Source organism: Dromaius novaehollandiae, chromosome 19 (assembly GCF_036370855.1).
Source record: "Dromaius novaehollandiae isolate bDroNov1 chromosome 19, bDroNov1.hap1, whole genome shotgun sequence".
Lineage (NCBI taxonomy): Eukaryota > Metazoa > Chordata > Aves > Casuariiformes > Dromaiidae > Dromaius > Dromaius novaehollandiae.
Window position 1 is genome coordinate 8,776,353 of NC_088116.1, and position 24,213 is coordinate 8,800,565.

At 46.7% G+C, this 24,213-nt stretch overlaps 1 protein-coding gene across 6 annotated transcripts in view; it reads right to left on the reverse strand.

The window, feature by feature from the left end:
* COL26A1 (collagen type XXVI alpha 1 chain) overlaps positions 1-24,213 on the reverse strand; it is a 185,261-nt gene that overhangs the window by 44,345 nt on the left and 116,703 nt on the right. For 4 of the 6 annotated variants that reach the window (XM_026107164.2, XM_026107165.2, XM_026107167.2 and 1 more), the window contains exons 4-5: positions 17,692-17,733; positions 2,173-2,234 (exon numbers count right to left, since the gene is read on the reverse strand). In XM_026107164.2, coding sequence (XP_025962949.2) covers positions 2,173-2,234; positions 17,692-17,733 — 104 coding nt within the window. The remainder of the gene's footprint in view (positions 1-2,172; positions 2,235-17,691; positions 17,734-24,213) is intronic. The other 2 variants (XM_026107168.2, XM_026107166.2) reach the window with 1 other exon arrangement.

Here is a 24,213-nt window from a genome sequence, read left to right on the forward strand (position 1 = left end):
TTCAGGGTCCAGCAGGCTTTATCTTGGCACTGGACTTTGCAGGCATCCACCTCACTGTTCCTCATGTCAGATGGTCCATAGGACTGCAAAGTCGTCAGCTGTCAACACATCACATTCGCTGACTGATGAGTCGGTGCTCCCTCTTGAATGCAGAGCAGGTTGTAGCACGATAGCTGCCTCCAAGGGAGTTCTTCAGAAGCATTTCCTAGGGATAGCACATCCGTTTTTCCAATCAGGGGACAAATTCCAGTTGCTTCACAACAAGTGTCCTAGGTTAGAGTAGGAGACAATGTGTTCATGCCTTCATTTGAGCTCCCACACAGGAGGCAAGCAGCCAGCACTTCCCAAATACCTTGGAAATCAGGCATTTGGTGCCAATGCCAGAGAGCTGGCTGCTTTCCGGCGATGAGAATGTCACCTGATTTAAGCCAGCTTCATTTCTGCAAGACAAACCCATCGACCTGGGTGCAGTTTCACTCTTGAGCTAAGCCTTCTTGAGATGATTCAGGCAGGTAGAACCTCCCTCCTCCTCTACCAAGTCCCAACAGAGGCATAACTGAGGTTGGCATTAGCCTCTTACGGTTTGTTATCTGACACAGCTACCGAACAGCACAAGCTAACAGAGCCCAGAGGCTGAGGTCAGGACTTTGAAACAAGTCTTTGCTTATGATTTTCCAGTAAGCCACATACAGAAATTCCTGGAAGGCCAAGGAAGGTAGAGTGCTGATTTACATCTCTCTGAGGCTGATCTCTTATCTTACTTGGACCAGGGATTGCACACGCGGAGGTCAATCACAAGCCCCTCTTTTGTCTCCTAATGCCTCCAGCTCGTAGCTGCCAAAGAACACCCACCTGCCAGGTCTCACTGCTTAGCAAAACAACCCAGTTCATCTTTGCCCTTTGTACTACAACAGTTGTTTTCACTCGAACAATTCAGCTCCCCAGAATTTCATTCCCCCTCACTTCATTTTCCCATAGTGAAATACAACTTTGAAGGTCTTTGAGGAAGTTCCAGACGACATTGCTCATTTCAACTCAGACAATTCCCAAATCACCAGAATATCATGCACTGGCCTCGAAATCACCACGCATCCACCCCACCTCTGCAAAGGTTTCTCCCCAAATTCTTTTATGTCATTGATAACGATCAGTTAATGAATAATAACAGCAGCACATGCCATAAAAGGGACCCAAGCACTATATCTAACAACCAGGATTGGGCTGTCGCAGGAGGGACCAGAGATCAAAGGGGACTGACTGACTCAGCTTCTTTGTTGCTAGACTGCAACAATTTATCCGACTCCCAGTAGGTAGAAATCAAAACGATTTGCAGAAAAACACAATGAGAAGGTCTGCCCTTAACATTTTTCTCCACTAAACCATGCACAAAATCCTCCCATCCCTCAGAAAAGGCATGTTTAAAACCCAGGAATGGAAAGTATCTGAATAGCAAGCAAATGAACAACTGTCCTCAGAAAAAACAACATACTATTACTCCTTTATTTTGCACTCTACATCAGTAAGGTTTCTACAAGGCATTTTAGGGAGAGAGATCAGAATTGCAGGCTATTTCTTTCCTGAGCTAAGGGGATCACTGCTTTATAACCCTCCATTATTAACCAGTTAAGTCAAGAGATTTTGTGCACAGCTCCAGGCTGTGCTCTGTTTCTTAGGCAAATCTGAGTGATTGATGTCAACACGTTCCAACCAAGAGCCACGAGCAGATATTATTTCCTAGCAGTAGCACAGCTCATACTGACTGTCTGCCCCATGTCCATGGCAGTAGAGCAGGGACTAGGGATGGACACTTGCTGCAAGCTCTTTGTCCTGGCGCTACCACCTAGCCACCTACCTTCGGTCTCACCCTGGGCAGGCACATACAGAACTTGCAGTAGAGCAGTCAGCACGCGCTAGCTGGCTGTTTGGTTATGCATCTCAAGAGCAAAGGTGAACTGTGAACACCAAACAGCTCTCTCGCCCAGAGCAGGTTATTCTGGGATCACTTTGTGTCACATCAGATGAGCAGCTGGGTAAGCTCTGCAGTCCCTCCTCACTGGATGGGTGGAAGGACAGATGCATGATCTCTCCGGGGTTGCCAACTGACCACCTTTTTCGCTGTCAACAAACTCCTAGAAATTTTTGCAAAAAAGAGCAATAAAGCCATAACCTTACCTTGGCCTCAAGTGTGTTTAGCCTCTCAGTCATATCCGCTAGTCTTGTGCAGTTCATGCATTCTAGAAAGAACAAAGCAAAACGATGTAATCTCTGCATACTTTGCATTTTAATTTATAGCTTTAAATCTGCAATCCCTGATCTCCTTTTGATCTAAGACACAAAAAAAAGCACGTCAAGATCACTTATGGGGGTAAAATAAGTATTAAGCACACGTAAGTAGCCACAGATACACTACATGAACCTTTGCTTCTGGATGTTCAGTGGTGCAGAACAGGGAATCATGTTCTCAATGTGTAAAAGGTAGGTGAGGAAAAGACGAGTTTTAAGACTTTCCATGGTGACAACCAGTACGACCTGTTGTGTCTCTGCAGCAAAGTACCGGTGACGTGTTCTGTCATGAGCGCAGGCTGGTGTGGCGTGTGCTCCCACCTCTCAGGACATCAGGCTGCACAGCCACTACTCCCACCGAGCCCACTGTTCTGCTCACTGCTGTACTAGATCCTGGTGAAATGCCTAGGAAACCAATAAACACACAAAATGCCCTTCTCTCTGGAGTCCCGGTCCATCTTTGAGCTCCCAGGCCCTGTTACCACTCCCATAACAAATAATCAGTCCCAGTGACAGTGAGAAAAAACAAGACAGACCCCAGGGCTGAAGCAGACCAAAGCTGCAGCATGAAGTGGTTTATATCTCACTTTACTGCATAGAAGCAATAGATAGGCAGTAACCACCAAAGGGGTCTTGACAGGATGCCTTCCCAAGAACAAACGTTAACTTAATGGGCTCTGAGTGCAGTTTAAAATGATTGCTCGATACAAAGGACATCACTTATCTGAGCAGAAGGCCTGCTGCTTTGCCTTTGTTTTCATTTCAGCAATTTCAAAGTGAGTGAAGGAGGATAAAGCCCTGAACAGAGATTTAATCAACAAGGCACTTTCCCATCACTTTGCAGTAACGTTGAACTGCACATTCCCAGCTATCAGAGAAGCTTTCCAGACTGGGCCATTCACCTATCACAACTTCTGAAGTGCAACAGTTTTAAAAAAGGGAAAATTACTTGTAACATAAAGTATTACAGAGAATAAACTATCTGTACTCATGTGATGAATCACTGCCTGCTCACGTCTCACGCACGAGAAATACATAGCTGTGTGCATTTCTGGTCTCCTTAAGGGCCAGAGTCAGTTCTCCCTAATGGTCGCTGAAGCAGTATTTAATACTGGTATTTCCATAGGGCTGGGGGCACTGACCGATAATTTTTGAGCCACTTAACAGACCATTTCGGTGCAGTTCTCAGGCTGAGGCTGCAACGGGGCAGGGGATGTTGAGTAACCCCAGTGCCTAGCTACGGGGAGGAACAGGTGAACACGAGTGCTCAGACCAGACATCGCAAGGACGCCTGGGACTCAGCGGTCCCTCTGGCAAGCCCTGGCCCATTCTGCACGAGGACCCCTAAGGAACAGCTCGAGTCTTCACTCCCAAACACTTTCCAGTTTTACGAAGCACACGGTGTGTACTCAGGGCTGTCAGCCATACACAGATTTTAGTATGTGGCTCACAGGGTCAGGAAGGTTGACTGCTCCGCATTACTGATTTACAGTCTAAGAAGATTGCTCGAGTGCTAACGGCAACCAATCACCCATTGCATAAGCCTTTCAAAGAAATTTGCTCTCCTTCCCCTAGGGACACAGAAAATCTCCAGGAGGAGCTGTGCAGCTTCCCAAAGGAATTGGACATATACCTTCCACTTCATAATGCCCAGTGTTTTGTAAATGAAGCATCTGACAGCTCAGGCATGCTTAGGCTAAGGAATTTGTTCACAGGTCAATAATGTCACAGACTTTCTTTTGGTCAAGAGGAAATAACATTTATTTTTATTCTCTGCAACAAATTTGGGCAACAATATATTTTGGTCTGAACTGGGCCATGAATATGCAAGTGCCACGAGGGCACTGTCCCACAGTGAGGGTGAGGCTTGCTTGGTCTGGATCTTTGTGGTGTGTGAAACAGGGAATTATGTTCTGCATGTAACCGGCTTCATGCTTTTGATCTTGCTCACCCCCATAGAAAGATAAGACTGAATAGTTCCAGAGCTCCCGAGAGCCAAGAAGCGTACCAGATGTGTTACAAAGCAAATAAAATATGGAGTCCTATTCTCCCCTCTGCTGGCTTGCACACATTAATAACTCCCGTAGGTTTCAGAGAGACTGACTTGGACTGTCTGAAATTCATCTCTGTCCAGGATATGAGACGGATAGATCACTTAAGCACTCTTTGGAGAACTCAGGTCATAAAAAGGGCTTGTACCACCCCTCTGCAGAGGCGTGAAACAACCAACCCGCAAGGGGAGAATGCTCTGATCGTCCGTGTCGGACCGAATGCGGAAACAGCGCCGGTCCAGCAGCACCATCCGCTCCCGAGGGGTGTCTCAAAATGCCCTCTCGCATGTATTTGCGGGACACAAGGTTAGTTTTAGGGGAACAAAATGACCGAACAGGGGACAGGAGGCAGCAGTGCCACTGCACTACAGCTACAGGTTTGTGCTAACATCATTTTATTGTCAGTGATGACCAGTAAAACATAGGGAAAACGTAGCCTAGGTCAGCTAGAGAACTAATTAAGCCCAAGTCAGATTTGAATTCTGATCTTTTCCCTCTTGAGGTGCCTGGAAACCCAGCTCCACACCCAAGGAACTTGGCCCAGACCCAAACGTCCACCACTGGAAAGACAACGTCAACCCAGAAAGCAGAAGACCTAATGCAAAAGATCTTATTACTAAGGCAAATTGTCCTGCAAGCAAACCCTGGTGACATTTACCCAGCTAACAGACAGACGATGTTTTCAAACACAGAGAGCAAGGTGAATGCTTGCTATCGCTATTAGAGGATCTGTATTCAAAGCTCACTCCGACCACGCCAGGGACAGGACTGCTTCAAGGGCAGGGGTGGTCTGTCCTTGCAGCAAGGCTGAGGAGATGGTGACAAATCGAGCTACTAAGTATCTTCCCAAACTACTATGCTCTGAAGTACTTAGTATCTAATCCCGATGGCTGGCGATTCCAAGGCCTGGGCCCATAAAGTGGAATTTTCTCATCAGGGAGAAAGCAGCCTGCTTTGTTAAAGCTCTCTAACTTGAGAGTCTCACATCATTATTTCACATGCAATGAATATAACACTGGGGCAAACGCACATACTCTCTGACCTGGAATTCCAGCACAGACGCTTTCCATATCTGCAGAAATTCATCACTTGTTGCTACACGCAACCACAGTTTACTTCCCTCATATTCCTAGTTGGCAGATTTGTATTTTTCCAGCTAAACTCTGAGCAAGGAGTTGCGATTTCACTCTATGAAGCCCAACCTCAAAACACATGGAAGGATTTGTTTTAGAAATATTCCAGCAGGGAGGATAAATAATTGAGATAACGAACATGAGATTGTCCCAATATATCGCGTGACACCCAGTCCATCTCCATAATGTCTCACCGTTACCATCCCAAAACACCTCTCCCTTCCCGGGCTCCCCCTCCACTAGCCGTGCCCTCGCTGGATGCAGCGTAGAGCAACGCGACGCGAGAGACCCTGGGTCAGTGGTGACCTGCTTCTCTCGGACACGGATCTACGTTTCGTTCTCCGTGAAGGGCTGCGAGCCGGCGCTGCTGCAGCTTTGGGCTCGGGCATCTGGGGTGCTCTGCAAGCGGACGCCAGCAGCTAAGTCTGCGGCTTCCCCTCTGGATACCCGCCTCAGACACGCGACTTACGGCAGCGAATGACCGACTTCAGGTGCTGCCTTGCACTTGGCATTCCCACTTTGCAGGTTCTCGAGCATCATTAGCATAATTTAATCATAAAATAGTTGCACGTTTCGGCTGCTCAAGGCTGAAAGCCCAAGAGGACTCCAAACTCCTCACCCCAAAAGAGATGAACAAAACAGGCACGATTTTGTAGCCACCAATGGCTTTATACCAAGAGGGCTCTAATGATTTCAGCACAAGTATCGCACCGGCACTGAGGGGAGTAAAAAATCAGGCCGACTTTCACCACGGGGCCACGGGTCAGCGAGGTCCGTGGAATAGCAAAGCCGCCTCTTGGCATCTCTGCCCCATTTCTCAGCCCTGACAGCCCACGCTCGTTTGTATACCCAGAGTCTCTGCAGAATATTAAAAGGGCTTTTGGTTTCCCTGCAGCCAGACGCTCAGGAGATACAAATTGCACAGCTCAACTGAAGTCAAGGGATCAAGGCTCTGTCTCTCTTTTTCTTGATGGATTACTCCAAAATTCATATTTCAGAGGGGAGGAGGCGGCGGTTTATAGCAAACGAAAAGGGAGAGCATTCTGGAATCACAAAGCCTTTGTTTAAGTAACTAGAAGGGTTTGCAGCCGGCTTTCTCACGGCTGTATTGTGCCGTTCCTGGGAACTCCAACCCTGCAACGCAACGGGCATGGCACACAGTCGGGCTTCATGGCATAAGAGTTGCAGTCCCAGATCTTGCCGCAACCTGCTCGGGGCTCTGAATGATACACTTTCCTCCTCCAAGTCTCAGCTTCCTTTTGTATTTTTAGTATAAGGTTTCTTTTGTAAAGGCTATGAGGTCAGAGGTTGAGAAAGGACTAAACATTATGTACGTACACAGGACTAAATGAGTACGTTTGATTTTGGTGCTGAAACCTGCCTGGGAGCTCCTCCCTCACCATTCAATAACCTCCACCGCTTTCACTGCGTTTTTCAGAAACGGACGCCCACGAGCAGCACCAACAGGGCTGTCCCCGCTGCACGGGGGGCCAAGCGGAGCCAGGAGAAGGCGTCACAGCCAGCCCGCACCTTTGGCAGCGGGACCGAGCCGCAGCTCCACGGAGCAGACCACAGGGGCTCCAGCCGGAGCCCGTGCGCTGCAGGACCCGGGCACGTCTCCACGCACCCCACCCTTACGCTTCGGAGAGTCCTGTGTTGCAAATCAGTAAAATACAAGTTGAATAGGTCCATTTTGAAGAAAATTTGCTTTTTCAAAGGAAGTGGGAGGCAATTTTTTTCAGATAGTGGGATGGACACCTTTCTTTAAACCTCCAGGAAGAGAACAAGCAGCCCCTGAGCAAAGCGGGAAGAACATCAGTGGCGGCAGCTGGATTCCTCCAGGCTCATGCAGGCGACTGTGCTTCTTTGGAAGAAGAAGGGATGACGCCTGAAACGCCCGAGGGGAGCGGGAAGCATAGTAAGTTTTACTGTCAACTCAGTGAGCGGATAGAGGCTGAGAAGTGACAGAGACATCCACAATCCAGCAGGGAAGCAGCTGTGTGATCTACTCAGGTGACAACAGCACTGTCACCATCCATGTGCTCTGCAACTCCCATTAGCAGGCTCAGCTTGAAACGTGCACCAGAGACGTTAGACTCGGACACTCTCAAGACAAGCCATCAGAGCGCTGCCTGGTCCGTTCGCTTGTTCGTACGTACGTGTACACACACACACAAACACACACACACACACACACACACACACACACACGCAGTTTAGCCAAAAAAAGCTCAGCAACATTCAGACACTGGCACCAGCAGAAAGTTCAAGGCGAATACGTCAGCAGAGATACAAATGCAGGTTCTTGTCCCTACCTAGGGTGGCCCTCCATAGCGGACAGCCAGCCCAGGCTTTCACCTCCACCCCGCTTCAATTTGTCCGATTTGACCCTTCCAGCCTTTCTGCGTGGATACCAAGGTTCCTTAAGTAGTTTATGTTCTGGCTCTTTGCAAAAGCTTTCGCCAGTGCTCGTGAAGGATAACAGGCCCAAGCCATAAATCACAGCCAACCTGGGATCTGTTTTTTCAACACATTTCCTCTAATGAGAGTCAGATGTTGGCTAGATAGACTTTATTAATTATACTTATTTAGTATCAGTCATGTCTATAGCTCTGTAATGGAGCTGGGGCACGTGAAAGGCAAAGGGCTGACAGCGTCAGTGGAGAAGAGAAAGGCTCGGGCTGCCCGGTAGCCTCTGGTCTGAAGAGAAAACCAAAATCAAAGGTACAGGGACCTGCTGGAGAAAGAGCTCCTGCCCTTCGGCTGGGACACTGCACAGCCCAGCCGCAGCTCGGCTCTAGCAGGAAGGATGCGGCGAGTTGGGGCAGGAATCGTTTCTCTGCAAGGGGAACCTGTCCGACTTCTGTTTAGCTTGGGATCATTAGGATCCTGCTACAATATTTGCTTTGTGCAATGCCACAGTATTTATTTGTTGGGTGCATTGCCATTTTTCACCTTTTGGCAAAGCCAGTGGCTAGGAAAGGGACCCAAAGGGCCCAGGTGTCTCTCACACTGCAGCGATGCTGCAACAGCGAAAAAAAAAATAAAGGTGAGAGAGTTCATTAGGTACCTACGAACATCTCAGAGGCTGCAGAAACCTGCCTTCCTCTCCCCAACGCTGCAGTGAGTTCAGCTGCTGCCAGAATCTGTATTCTCGCTGAGTTATAAATATTTTATACTCTAACTTAAGCGCGCCTAGACTGGGCGCACGCAGGACACAGCTGCACTTTGCAGCCGTTTACACAGCACTTCAGAGCAAATCCTCCCTTCTGCTTCCACCGTAGGAAAGAGCGGAGCGAGGCCGGATGCCACCCGGGGGGACACGGAGGAAGGAGGGATGGAGAGGAGCTGCTGCAGCCCACTTCCCATCCCGGCAGGTCCCACCAAACGTCGCGGGTGAAGCCACCCCGGGCAGCGCGGAGAGGCACCTTCTCCCCCACGCATCTACAGAAACTATCAGATGACTCGGGGGGCTTTGGAGTATGTTTCGGTTTTGATTTTGGGGCGTTTTCTTTAATTCAACCCAGACAAAAATGGATCAAACCTAGAGTTTTTTAAAAACTTCCAACTTTTTTCTACCTGAATTTGCCCAAATTTCAGAAAATGGACTGAAAAATACTATTTTTAGACCATCTTTCTTTGTTGCCCCCTTTCTGGGTGAAATAACCCCAAACTGTAAGCTGCTCCCTTTCAACAGACGGTTCCCCCGATCCTGTGTTCAAAAGCAGCCGTGACAACACCCCACAGCACGGCCCTGAGCACGGCCAGCATCAGAATTACAGCATTTCACAGATAAGGAAAGGGAGGCTCAGAAAATTTAAAAATGGTCCTGTTGACCATATAATGACACTTATTTCTCTCCCATAGCTTTACTATCAGGATTTCATAGGATGGATTTTTTTTTTCTCCCCAACTGTAGATTAAGACTTTTAAAGTTGTCTATCACTATGAAACAGAACATTTATTGAATGTTTTTGCCTTTTCACCATCATTATTGGTAATTCCCCTGCTCTACTAGGAGACCGCTGTTGTTGCCAGAATTTCTCCATTGTGCTCTCTTATATCTCTCTCTCTATTAGAACATATTCCTCCTTTTTAGCCTTAACTTAACCAGCTGTTTTTAAAAAGCAACTCAAATTTCCCTTTTTATAAGAACTGCTATCTGATCTTTTTCTGCTTGTAAAATATTCATACTTAATTTTTGTCTGCTTTCTTCTGTATTCTTAAACAGGAAAGGGCGTCCTTTTTCCTCTAAAAGCAAATACATCTTTTTCATTATCATGAAATTGTGTGATTTTGAAGCGTCTGTAATCAGAGATGAGCAAAACTGAGCAAAAAGAAAGTCTGTCACAAAATGCACTTTTGGAGTAGTAACAACTCTCTGAGAACCCACGTAAAATTGAGTACATAGTTTCAAGTGAAAACACAGGCATCATTTTTTAAATTTCTATAATACTTTCTCCAGATTTTTTTAAGAATGATTTGATAATTCTTAATGAGATACTTCTGCCCTTAGTTTTGAAATGACAGCTTTTTCAAAACTCATCTAAATTAAAAAAAAAAAAAAAGAAATTATTAGTCTTAAGTGAAATTAAATGGTTCACTTCTGGTCAAATGAAATAATTTGGATTGACCCAAAAACCTTATTTTAGTCATTATATTGTATCAAAAAAAAAAAAAAAAGTCCATTTCAGTCTGTCCCAAATAATTTTTCTTTCCAATTTTTGGATTTGGCAATTGATTTCAAAATCTCTATTATTCACTCAGGTCTATTCTTAAACAGTTCACATCACTCGCATTGTTTTATTTAAAATTTCACACAGGCACTCTCCCACACCACTGACTAATTTTATACATAATTGCTCTCAGCTTTGGGATTTGTGCTCTTTCACAGCACCAGAGACCTATTTTGCCGGTTAGGACCGCACTGTTAGCATATGGAATTAGGTCATGATCATTTATTCACAAGCAACCATGAGCTGCGAGATCCATGTCCAATTCATCTTTATCTGTCAGAACAAGGTCTAGCAGGGACGGGCTGGATGTTGATGCAACGCATTTTGCTAGAAATGTATTACCTATTATTTTTAGAAATACCAAGGACTTTTTACTGAGGTACCCCAGCACAGATGCCTGAAGGCTGAAATGACCCTGATAAAAGGATTTTAGCTATCCAATGCGAGTTTGTTAAAGCCTGGCTGTCCAGGGAGCTGCTGAAGGCTCGATGCTCTCGAGCAATGCTGTCGGTAGTGTGGGTGCTTGGTCCTTCCAGGTGCTGTACAAAACCACCTCCCCGTCAGCCCTTTACTCCCCTGCTTCACCAATACCTATCATGCATGGCTGAGAAGCACGCTGAAGCAAACAAAAAGTCAGAAAACAAAGGCATATTGGTAGTGTGACAAACCTCTCACCACAAGATAAGGGCAAAAGCTTTATCCTTATCTCGCTAAAGCCAAGATCCAGCATCTGATACCCAGAGTCACTGAACCAGACTCTCATTTCTCTGGCACCCTCTAATCTATGACATGGAGCAGATTCACACCAAGACCTGGCTAACTCATCCTTCCCAGTCCAGGCACCCATGGGAACCACATGAGGCTGGAAAGTCCATCTCAAACTGGGAAGCTACTGGGTTCATGTTCCATATAGAAGAGACCGTTTGTCCCTACTGGGTGAAGTCATCAGGTGACAATGGGGTGAAAATGGAGTTAAGTAACATGAAATAAGGAAGCAGATAGGAAGAAAGGAAATGTTTCAATAGAGTATCACCAAAAACTCTGGAGGGACTCTTATATTATCAGTTCTGCACCTACATATCACAGGTTAGAGAGCCTCTCGCAGCCTTGAGCCAAACACAGTCAACTGGAGTATATCTTTCAGAAAGTCACTCCAGAGCCAGACAACCTAGCTTTCTTTGGTAAACTGCATTCAAAGCTAACCACAACATGAAAAATGTCCATCTTGTTTCCCATGTGAACTTCTGACTTTAAATTCTACCCCTACTTAAGTCTTATTACACGGTAGTCTGCAAGAACTAAAGGCGTATTTTAGGGTTATACGCTTTCTCCCCGCACAAAGTTCCTGTAACCCATAAACATGTTATGTTCAGGATGTTCAGTCAAGCACGGGTGGTTCTTCATCCAGAACATTTTGCACTGGCTTCCTTTAGTTGAGAAATAAATTAGCTGAAAGGCTAATAAAAAAAGATAAACTACTGAAAAAAAAAAAAAGCTCTGAATTCAGAAGAATTTGCCTCCCTGAACATCAAATCCCACCCCATTTGCCCATGATTTCTACAGCAGACACACTCTGATTATTATTATTCTTGGCCCCAAGGGCACTTTGGCAAAGCTTCGATTTCCCAGGTGGACTTTCCAGCTTCAGGTCGAGTCCCTTGCAGCGGTTTCTATTCTCCCATGCCTGCGGTCCCCCCGGGGCCTTTGCGCTGGGCTCGCAGCCCTTGCCCAATACACCATGGCCCTGCACTGCACAGGAGTGAAACAGCGCAAGGCTATGAGATACTCAGTCTCTTCAGGATCATTACTCTGCCTAATTCTCCTAATTACCCTTTACTGGCCTCTACCTAAATTCCTCTGAGCCCTGCGTTGGCCTTTATAGATCTGAGCAGCAGAAAGACGAATCCTTTCCACCTTCCTCCGTAGCCGGGATTGCTCTCTGAGGTCCCAGGGACACCGTGGACTCGGCAGGCCTGGGGACACTCTCAAATCACCTTGCCCCCAAAAATGTGAAGAACAAGGTAACAGTGGCATCAGGTTAGTGGCCAGCACAAGGCTGTGCCAAGGACACTTTTTTTTGTTTCCTTGTTAACTTCTGGGTGGAGAAAAATCAGCAATGGATATATCCGCTTGGGGTTAGCAAGGCACATTGGAGTTTCAGATTTTTAAAGCTTTCAAAATAGTTGCACCAACCTGCTTTTCTAACTCATTTTGGGATAAATCAGAAGATATCCTTAATGTTGTGCTGAATCACTGTTTTCCAAAATTCCTCCACCCTATTATTTTTAACCCCAAACTCATGAAATGCTTCCCAAATCTAGGGACTAAACAAACCTATCGCTCTAGCTGTAGCTTGGATTATTTCTTTTTGCTTGACTCTGGCCTGGGGCACTTCTACCTCACCGAGCTGTGACTTCATCTGAGCCAGCAAGATCAGAAAAACAAAAAAATCAAAAAAAACCCAAAAAACCAAAAAAAGTCAAACAATTAAACTTCTCCCTCTATTACAGCTATGGGTTTCTCTTTCAGTGCAAAATGTCTTGCTCTTTCAGCCACAAAAGGACAGGGAAGGACTCCGCAGAGGGCAAAGGGCTTTAATCCACTGATTACCTCAACTGTCATCTCTTGGGGTAAGGAATCACCTTCTTCCTCATCTTTGCCCACCGGAGTGGTGTTCCCAGGCGTGATCATTAATGAGTAATAACTGACGGCAGCAGATGAATATCCATTTAATCACTGGTGAGACCTAGTCCGTATTCGCAATTTGCCTGTTTGCTTTCTCAGATTTATGACACCTACACAACGATGAGCACTGTAGCATGAGTGCCCCCAAGAGACGTTGTGTTCGTGGTAGGTCGAGGAGCTTCATTTTGAGGTTTTAGTGGCCTCCACCTCCAAACTACCTTGTCTCCTAACTGCTGCCTTAAACAGCGTGCTCAGACCCACGAACGAAGGCCCAGCGCCAGGGGAGATTTCTTCGGGAACATGGCAAGCGTTGGGTAAGGCTGCAGGTCAGCCAGCCTCCTCTCCCGTGCCAGCCACCCCACACAGTCAGCTCCAGTATCATGTTACTCTTACAGCTGGGGAGGATTCAGCAACGAATTTTGACCCTCCCTCTGAGCACTGATGAGGATCAGGGAGGCTCCAAGCCCCAGACTGACAAACGCAGAAGAACAGCGCAATTTGTCTGCAGGACGCTGAGTATCTCCTGAGATACCTTCACCTCCCCAACCCCATACCGTCTTCCCACAACATCAATAACTAGTTTTGAGCAACAGGCAACAATACACTGACAAATAAGCTCAGACCATGGCTTTAAAATCACACGGCTAGAGGACAGCTTCTGACAACGGGGACATTGGTACTTTGCAGTTTCACACATACACCCGGCCAGGCTGCAGGTGCTGGGACCAACCCCAATCCTACTGCCGTCAAAGGAGCTCCTACATTTTATACGCACTGAGAATTTAGCCCCGGCAGCATGATCAGGAAACTCAGAGGTGCTTAAACAAATAAAATCTCTTAGCTGGTTTAAGTTCATCCTTTTCCATGAAATGTATCTGGAAGACACTCTCCAGCACTTCACAAAAGTTAATCGCCCAAACCCAAACAATCACAGCCTACAAATCCTTTAAACTTTGAGAATTGACTTAATGCTGAACAGCTGCCAGGCACTCGTTCCTTTGCAGCCACAGGAACAGCTTTCTTATCAAGAAGAGGGGATTCCTGTGTATGCAACACCCAGTAATGGCAATGGAAATGACTCGGTCAAATGCCTCCGCTTTGAGATTAGGATATGCCCAAAAGGTTGCAAGCAACAAAAAAGTGCTAAGTGCTGCTACAGGACAAGCAAAATGCACATTCAAAATAAACAATGGAGCAGTCCCCTTCCAGAAGTGTGAGGACAGCCAGCGCAGGGGCTGCTATAAAAATGTCGACATTTGCTATAAATCGCTGTGTTTCGAGACCCAAGACACTACAGCTTCCCTCAATAGGAAATAACTGGGTTATCTCCAAAAATTGCTGGTAAATGGGGACTTTAATGGTGACAATTGCATCAGTACAAAAGCAATCTCCCATTTTAGCTCAATTAGTGCTGTGCTAAATCATCAGCCCAGGCCTTGCCTTTTGCAGTTGAAAGAGCCACATCTGCGAGGCTCTTTGGTTGCATGTGTTTTACATTACGCTCTAGCACAATATGTATAAACTAACGCTATTCTACACTTACACAGCACCTCATCTGGAAATCTGAAAGCGATTTATGAATGGTGGGCATCTGCGACATTTTACAGATGGAAATTGAGGCACAGAGGGATTCAGTAATCGGCCCCAGACTCGCACCATGAGTCAGCTGCGCAGCAGAGACCGTTATTTGCTGTGCAGTAACATCTAGCGTCCAAGCGCGCAGGGAGACAAGTCTTGTCCCTGACCAAGCTCGCGGGTGTGCCCAAGAATGCCACCCAGGCGTGCCTTCAGACCAAGACCGTCCACCGAGTCGGTGTGAACGCTCGCCCCAACGCGCGCTCCCCCCCGCGTACATGGGTCCCTCTGTTCTTGTAACACAAACGCAGACCAGAAGAAGGGTTAATACGCCTGAAAGTTTGTCTGCTTTTTTCCACATCAGTTGATCTAATAAAAAAGATTGATTCTCCCCGCAAATCTGGCCTCGCTTTAACAAATCATTTGATTTGACACAAAGGACTATATTCAGATAGTTTAAATTCCACTTTAGTCCCTGAAACTAAAGTTTCTGATGGATTGAATACCCAGAAACAGCCAATAGGAAACACCAGGCAGAGACACCCACCTTGGGTATGGTTTAAAATTGTCCGAGTATGGCCAGAAGCATTTGCAGATCTCTCTATACTGTAGCGGTTATGAGTCTATGAGGAACATCACAGTGTTACAGAAAACAGCCAGCCTTTTCTATACCTTATAGAAATACAGCGGCAACTCACGTTTTCCAAAGCACTTGCAGTATGTAAGCGTAACACCGTATCACCTTCCTATCTCGCCCAAGGCAGTGTCACCAGATGCCTGGACTGATGCTCCCAAGGTACTGGGATGCAGATCACCGAGGGGTAGCAAAAGTCCATGAAAAAAAACTTAAGCAGTCCAGACACTTGCATTAGGAAAGTTTCAACTTCTTTAGCCTAAAAAGATAGAAAAAGTATCTGCAGACAGGTCTCTACTCCAGTTAAAACAGACCTAATTTTCAGTTCCCCTTTGTTCCCTCTTGGTCCTGCTTCTATCAAAGGCAGTGAACGCTGAAGCTGCAAGGAGCTGACTTTAGTGCTCCTGCCCTCGGTATACCTGTTCTCTACTTACCTGGCATGTTTCCTTCTATAAAGGAGAGCAAACATGTCATGTGATGCCACGTACATCCTACACAGCGCAAATCTAGTTACTTAGTGTCTAGGGAAGCTGTGGACCCCCTCCTGCAAATTCCAATATTCGTTTCAGAATATTCATCTCCTCTCCCCGCAGCTCAGAGAGCAAGTTCCAGCTGCACGAGGGGCAACACATCTCCGCCTTGCTGCCTGGCCATACTTCCAAAGAGTCTAGCCCACATCCTAAACATCAGCAGATTATTTGGAGGCTAAATGACTAAGAGCAAACCATGGAAGGAAATATCTTTCTATACACCAGCAATGATAAAAGCCAAGAGGGGATCATGCAGGTAAGGAGAAAGGGACTTGCCCTGTAGCTGGGCCAATAATCAGGAATCCAGAGTATGTGCATATAAGTCCTGCTAACACACCACCTTCCCACGTGCCCCTCCACATGGCAGCTCCAAGAGCACAGCAGCGTGAGGGTCAACGCATTAAAAAGTGCATTCATGTGCCAGGAAAAGTCCAAGTAATGGAGAGAAGTAGAGCATCTTCAACGATGGAATAGAATAGGAAAGGGGAGAACAAGGATAAAATCAGTAACTGAAGAATCCTTCACTTCCAGAAGGCTGGGACTGACTTTTCTATTCAGACATGCATTTTTTTCCTGATACAATGAGAACTGAGAATCTCAGGGAAAGCTCTGAAGTCACTGTGCACTCCAAACGCCCTCCCGTCCCCGCAGCGAGTGCTGGGAAACGGGTCCCGCGCGGGTGGCTCAGCGCGGCAGGTCCGGAGGCACGGCCAGCTGAGGCTGTCCCTCTGCCGCGCTTGCCTAGTGCCCGCCCCAGCTGTGCGTGGGACAAATGGCCCCTTATACGCCAAATAACCGCAGCTAATGAAGGAAGGAATCGGTGCCAAACACACAGCAGCAGCACGTTCTGTAACATACGTGAACAGTGCACAAAAGGACACGGACCTCTGCGCTCTCCAGTATCGGTAGGGGCAGAAAGAAGCTCCTCCTGATTCAAGGCTTCAGTGGAGTTTGTGAGCTCTGCGGATGCTTATTTTTCTGCTGAGGTTGTGTTCAGTAAGAAGAGCAAAAGGGCTCTCCTTGCTGAAGAGGATCAGTGTGAGCCCTTCAACCCTTCACACCCTTGCCGGTCCCACCGCGGCTTTCACAAGAACAGCCTTGTTGGAGTAGCTCATCTGCTCAGCACATGTACCACTTCTAAGGTCCCAAGTTTTTCATTTACAACAAAACCTGCACATGGCCATTAGGCTCTTCTCCGACTCTCGTGTAAGTCTCTGGTGCTCACTGATTAACCATCATCGGAGATATATGGTCAAACTTAAAACCTTGGCTGGGCTTTTGCACAGGCACCAAAGCGCTTACAAGCTACTTTTACCATCAGCTTGGAGATGTACAGTTCACACGCCAGCAAGCAACAAGGCAGTGCCAGTTCACTTTCCATCTTTAAAGCCAAGTCAACTCCGTTTTCTCTGGGGGAGCCTATTCAGAGCCCCCAGGATAAAGGTCACAGATGGAAATGCTCAGGCATAACGGGACACCAGGCTCCAGGTTGCCCAAGGCTGGCAAATCTATCTCCTTACAGGGGAGCCCACAATTGCAAACAAGGCCATGGCCACTTTACCTCCAAGATGCCTTTTTTGGAGCTTTTCCTCGACATTACCACCACCAAAGACAGATGGGGAGCATTACCCTTGTTATACAGGTGAGGAAAAACACGTGGGGGGGTTGGATTGTAACTGCCGGGGGACACAAGAACAGCCACCCTGGGACACACCAGGGGCTGCTGGAGCCTGGTGTCCCCTCTCAAGCAACAGCCTAGGCAGAGAGCAGGGAAGACCCACAGGTGACCCTTCCCAGGTGCTCTGTTTGCCGCCCAGGGAATTCCCTGAACCTGAGAGAAGCGGAGCGATTGCAGCTCCCCTTTCCTCCCCCTCCACATACTTGGGGGAAACGGAGGCAGAGAGAAGGCAGAGACGTGCAGAGCCACCCACCCCCCCACCAAGCCAGCGCCCCGCAGCCCGGCCGGCCCGGCCCCGCAGGGAAGCGCGTCCCAGCAGCTCAGGGCCCCCCCAGTGCTGCGTTAGTAGGCTGTGCTCTTATTCGATTTTTAAGGTGCCCACTTACGGTCCAGCTTGGGAAAGTAACGGTGCTGCCGGCCAGATGAACCTGCGAGGGGGGGAGACAAGGCAATTATCACCGGGAACGTGTCAAATCCTTGCCCCGCACAGCACTGCTTCGACAACGAAAAAGTTTATTCAGCTTGTGGAGCAAAACTTGGTCAGGAATGAAAGAGCCTTTGCTCTCCCCTCGCGGCTCTCCTGCGCGCTTGCCAGCGCTCCCCCCTTCCCACCCACGTCCAGACATGCAGGCACATACGCACACGCTCGTGCTTCCAGAGTGCTGAAATAAGCCTGTGAAAGAGCCCCGTGCCTCTATTGGAAATGATGCTTCCAAAAAATACAACCGCAGAAAAATCTAATGAATGAAACAGGCTGCACCACTCCATTCTGGTTAAGCGTAACAGGGTTTTTTTGGAGAACGGCAGTCTTTGCCTCAGCTGCACGCTGCAGGGCGAAATTTGCCCCAGGTTCAAGGAGCGAACGCAGCAGCCATCGCTTCAGCCGAGCCACCGCAAGAAGAACCCAGGACCTGCCCAGCGGCTGTTGCCTATGCTAAAAAATGAGCTTGTGATAAAAAAGAAGAGAAGGAATCAAGTGGGGAGGGGAAAGGGCTTTAACAGTGTGGGCAGCAGCATCTCCTAACGCTCAGCAAGCTCGAGTGTGCTCGGGGGAAGCAGGTCTGCCCCAGCTCTGCCGGGCCAGCTCACAAGCTGCACCAGTTACTCTGCTTCTGGAGATCTTTGTCTCCACGTGTAAGAAAGGAGATCCCAACCACTTCTGTAAACCACTCTGAGGTCTGTGAAGACCTAATTATTTAAGCCTGTGAACCACAAAGCACTTTCATCTGGAAAGCACAATAGATGAGGAAACCAGTATCTATGTTTTCTTGCATGTAAGGGTAACAGGAGGGGAGAAAAAAATGCTAAACAAGCTGAGGAAATAACTGTCTTGGTACCAAAAGCTTCCCACAGCACTGACGGATGAGGGTCACGCTGAAGTGATGCATATTAGTCATGACCGGAATACATATAACCATCTTGAACATACTAACTACAGCCAACTGTTACAAGATTTTATGGAGTGTGCTTGTTGTACTAGCATCTAGAAACATCATATTAAAAACAAACAAACAAATCAGATAATTGCTTTGAATGTGGTTTTTGTTAGTGTGAGGTCCTAGATGGTTTTGTGCATGTGGTTATGCTAAACAGCAGCCTTGCTCGTTGTCCTGTTCCTGATCTTCACTGGATGTAACGGGAGATACTGGTGCAATTGCACCACTGTAAGTCTGAAACAGACCTGGAGTCCCCTAAAACCCTCAAATATTAAAACTGACACAAGTTCCTTGTACGTATGTCCCTTGATGGAGATAAACACAGACTGGGCTGCTGGTGCAGCCGATTCCAGAAAGTTGGGGCAAGCATGGGAGATGTGGATAAATGGAAAACTGCCCTGGCTGAGACCAACCCTGTCTTGTTTTCTTTTTAAGGAAACTGTGCCTCAAAGGAACATGCCTCCAAGCCCTCAGGATTTCAAGTGACAGGAACCTTTTCAGGTGGTTGAATCCAAGATCTGGGGTTCAAACGATGCTCATTCTGCAGGGACATGGGGAATCAGATCAGGGACCCCAGGGAATCTTCCCATAAGATCCCACCGCGGCTGCGCTCAGTTGAGCGACCGCAGCACGTGCTGGACCACTTGCACTGCTCCTAATCCGGCCAGCGCAAGTGCTGGGAGCAGTGAGGCAACAGGGGCTGCCGGGAGCCCCATGCGGAGAAGGCTAGGCCACGCAGAGCCTCATCTGTGCCAGATGGCTCCAAACCACGATGGCAAGTGCTGCAACCTCATATCTGGCTGCAGAGGAGAGAGCAGGCAAGTGGGGACCTGCGACACATCCTAAGTCAGCAGCAACAACCTAGCTGGACCAGAGTTTCACCTTGAACACAGCAGTAGAAACTCAGCGCTTCTTAAAGAGGCAAGACTTTTCCTATTCCACAGTCAGGGCTGGTTCTGCTTTTATGCGAGGCAGTAGTTGCAACCTCCCAAGAAATTCAGCAGGAGCCAGAACAGAGAGGTCCCAGCCTCTCACAGAAACCTCTCTCCAGACACTGCAGTGCTCACCCCACAACCCTTTCCAAATTTGATGGGTTTCTAATTCTGGGACCTCTTGCTATAGGTTACAGACCCCTGTCCTGTCATGGCAGTGTCGTGCTTCAGAGGACGAGTCAAAAGACTCTCTGCTCCCTGCTTTTACTACTGCAGACATAGGATTGAGTAAGGTTTGGGCTGTATCTCCATCATCTTTCCCCCTGCTCCAAGACAGCAGCTGGGAGAACTTCCTGCCTTTGCCTTCTCCAAGGAAGTAGAGCAAAGCCCAGTTATCCAGGGCAGCTATTAGCCAAAAGAAGGCACCACAGGCACATCTCCATTAGTTCTCCTGGAGCACAGCAGCTGCCTTCCACGTCAGGGAAAGGCACAGAGGATGTGCAAGGAGTGCAGACAGGAAAGGGCTGAACCTCACTTCTTAAAGCCCCAAGACAAAGTCTGGCCAACCTGAGGTCCCAAAGCAACATGCAGTAGGAACTGCAGATCACCTCAAAACCCCCGAACAAGCTGCTGGAGCCTACAAGGTCACAAAGGCTGTGTCTTGCTCACTCAAAGCCAAAAACTGTCAGTGCTCTCTGTCCAACCCCCTCAGATATGGCAACACTGAGCAACAATGCTCAAGGAAGAGGTCAGAGCCATCTCTCCAGCACCTCTTTCTGCTGAGACATTTGCGGCCCATCACCAGCAGCAAGCAAGAAGCTTGGCTCCATGTAGGCAGGAGAAGTACAGTACTGAGGAGATCCCTGCCCAAACAAGAAGCCAAGAAAATGAGGTCAGAGAAGGGCCTAGGGGCTGTAGTTTCTAGTCAGACAATGTCCATGGAAAAGCCGCACCGGTCACAATGATCATATCCACCTGAAGTACTGCTAATACACAGACTCAAGAGGGAGAGCAAGGGAGCTACAGTTCCCTCCCCTCTGTATTCTGTGTCCCTGCCCAGCTCTTCCTTTCCTGTCCCTCTGCCCCGTTCCACCATCATGCATCCCGCCTGCATTTGGGATGCAACTTTTTGTTCCCCTGCAATAAGATCACCTGTGTTTTCCCAAGCAGTCTGCAAAGAGAGAGTACATTGCCACTGACTACATCTCAGATGATGATACGAGAGGGAAAGGACATGTACGGTGCACTGCTCTAGCAGGTACCTTTAGAGATCTCCAATTTCCTCTTCCAGAGGAACACTTGCAGAAGAAAGGGGAAATATGTAGGATTCGTCCCTCCAAATTTGCTTCCAATCTCTTCCAGTAGAGAGAGGGGATTAGGATCTCCTTCTGAAGCTGCATGCTACCATCCATGTACTCTATTAGCTCTCAGGTGGGGACTTCTCCTAGATCGTCCCCTTTTAAATGAGACTGCTGTTGCTGCCAGAACTGCACCAAATAGTTGTATCAGTGCAGCTCACTGCATTGTGGCTGTACTCCCCGAAAGACGATGCCTGGTGAGGAAAAGGAAATTAATCCAGTCTTTTACTGCCTAAACCAAGTATCAGGACTTGACACAAGACCAACCTACTCCACCCTGCATGAGATTTCTGCAAATGGATGGTCACAAAAAGTGGGTACAAGATGTAACTCACCACCACTACAACAAGTCAGTACTCTGCAGAAGGCCTTTCATCAGTGCAGACTGCTTGCAAGCCATAACAAAATTCTCAGAATTACACAGTTCTGCACTATTAACTGAATAATATAATAACCATTATGCGATAAATTATCTTTGGTTGTTCCACCATTAAGAGCAACTACAAACCACCAAGATTCTGCTTCCACTTCAAGGAGTAGATAAAGATTTCAGTTTAGTCCTTTCCAGTTTAAATTAGATAAATGTTTTATGCCTCCTGTAAGAAGTGCAGAGTCAGCAGAAATACCAAGGGCCAAATCAAGAGGGATCCCGTTATTAACTCAAGATCCATCTAGAGTTAAACCACAGCCACAATACACACTGCAGCATAACAAGCTTCTCCCTTTGCACATCAGTGCCAGGCCGAGATCAATGACATCAAATGATGCTTACAACGTCTTTTCTGTAACAGCAACAAGAAAGAGAAAACTAAATCATAAGAACTGCAAAAGAAAGGCCAATCGGAGGTAGAAATGTATTCCACAGCACCGCTCAGGGAGTCCATTTCTGGACGGCTGCCTAAAACTCTGCATCCGCCTTGTGCTGGCTCAACCCCCACTGCTCTTGGCAGGTGAGATAGAAAATTGGTTATAAAATGAGCCCTATATTTTATAAGTTTTATAAACATTTTTTTAAATGGGAATATGAGGTATTCTCAGGAATCCTGTGCCAGAGAGTAATGTGGTCTAACTTGGAAACAGAGTTACCACCTGTTCATGGCAACTACTCTTTTAATCTTTATTTCTATTTTATGAGCTGACCAACGCTTTTTTATTAGCTGACAATTAACTTAGGTTGATTTAATTAAACAGGATTGATTACAACTCCTCTTCCTCCCAGGGCAAACCTTCTGCAAGACTAGGGGTTTGAACATCAGTATCAGTAAAGCTATATTCCAGATCTTTTTATTAGAAATAGTCACGTATCAAGTCAGGTAAGTACATATCCGTAGACCCAGAAATGCTCTAGGTATCAGTTAAAAGAAAAAGGCAGGCTCTAGCTGCCTGGCTAGACACAGAAGTGATAGTCTGACATCAGGTAGCACTGCTACAGCTTAACTAGTTTAAGAAGTTGCCACCTCTGTTTTTAGACAGAGTCTGTGGGCACACACACAGACACACAGTTGACCAGATTGGGAAACAGATACACTGAAAAAGAACAGATGCCTCTAAAAGACATGTTGCACATTAAGCGAGGAAAGCTTTAAGGGTTTGCTAGTCTGGGAACACATACACTCGTGCATCAGCATTCAGGCTAAAGTACCATGTGTCCACAAGACTCTGGTCTACAGTGCAAGGACAGCATAGTGAAGATATAGGGGCTAGATTTAATATGCCTGTGGATTTGTTTTTATTTGCTATTGTTACAGTTTTCTTTTTTTCCTTTTTCTTTTTCTCTTTTTTTACTTTCTTAAAGCTGTATCAAGAAGGTTGTCCTGACTGGGCAGACTTCTCCAGGTAAGCATGTGCTTAGCATTACACACATGGGTATGTGATCCAGACATCAATCAGGCTGAAAAGAGATAGTGGTTATCCAGACAGGTTGTATAAATATTTGTGTTTGGCTCACTTTGAAGATGTCTATACAATAACCATCAGCCACTACCAGCTTTAATAGTCTTCTATTCAAGGATGAACTTTCTCATGTCAAGATTTCTCAAGTCCCACTTTGCAACAAGACAGAACTCGGGAGTTAAGTGTATCTGCAGAGCTTGCAGTAGAGGTTGTGGCAACGACTCAACCCTGGAGAACGGATAAAAATGGCTGTAACAGTAGTAGACATTTGGGTGCAGTTAAGTACAGACAATGTTGCAGTCAAATGGCTGTTCTTCAAGATACATGCCGCCTTCGACACTTGCAGAGCCTTGAGAAGCAAAACAGCACCATTGGTTATGACTCCCTGGCAACAAGGACTCTAATAATTCTAACTAATTGCCATGGAAAGTTACCCTGATTGCAAATTTGACAATTAGAAAAATCCAATTTTGGAATTCCAAAGAGGCCAGAAACATCGTTAGGCTCCACATTTTAACACTCTCTTGATCAATGCTGGGGTACGGGAGGCTCTTCCAAGAGCTTTGTTTTGAAATGAATGGCGCCATATTGATGAAACAACTTGGATGCAAACCAGAAATTAAATTGAAAGTTTAAACAATGCAGCTGTATTTTATCATCCTGTATTGTCAAGCTTTAACGAAAATAGCTCCTAAACAGAGCCACATGTTTTGCCTGTTGCCCAAAAACCGAAGGTGAATTTTAAAACCCTTTCCTAAACTGCAGGATGCCAAGATTTTTCTGCTAGAAGTTATTATTAGGACGCAAAAGTATTTCATACAAGTCTTGACAACGGTTTTGTATGGTTTCTGTAAAAGCAGCTTCATTTTTTAAATCAGAGATGACTTAGATGAGTGACAGTTCCAAAAAATGGCACCTCTATTGTGTATTTCTTTTTGTTTCATATATGTATGGCACCAGCAAAAATAAAATCTCATTATAATCAGTGTTGCAACCAATACAGAGAGCATAAGCAGGCCTGCCCTTGTCCTATGTATCATCAATAACAGTCAGCAGATTTCTAACCTCAGAACTTGGAAGCAGATCAAATGCGGGTGTATCCTGTGTTTCAGTGTCACTGAGAAAACTCCAGTCAACTGTTACTCTGAGAGCAGCTCTTGCCTTTGAGGATTAAGATATCATGAAAAAAAAAAAAAAAAACTCGCCATTGTTAGTTGAAACCCTCTAAGAACCAGATCTTTGATAACGAGCAAATTGATGAAGATACAAGAGAGAGAAAATGCACAGCA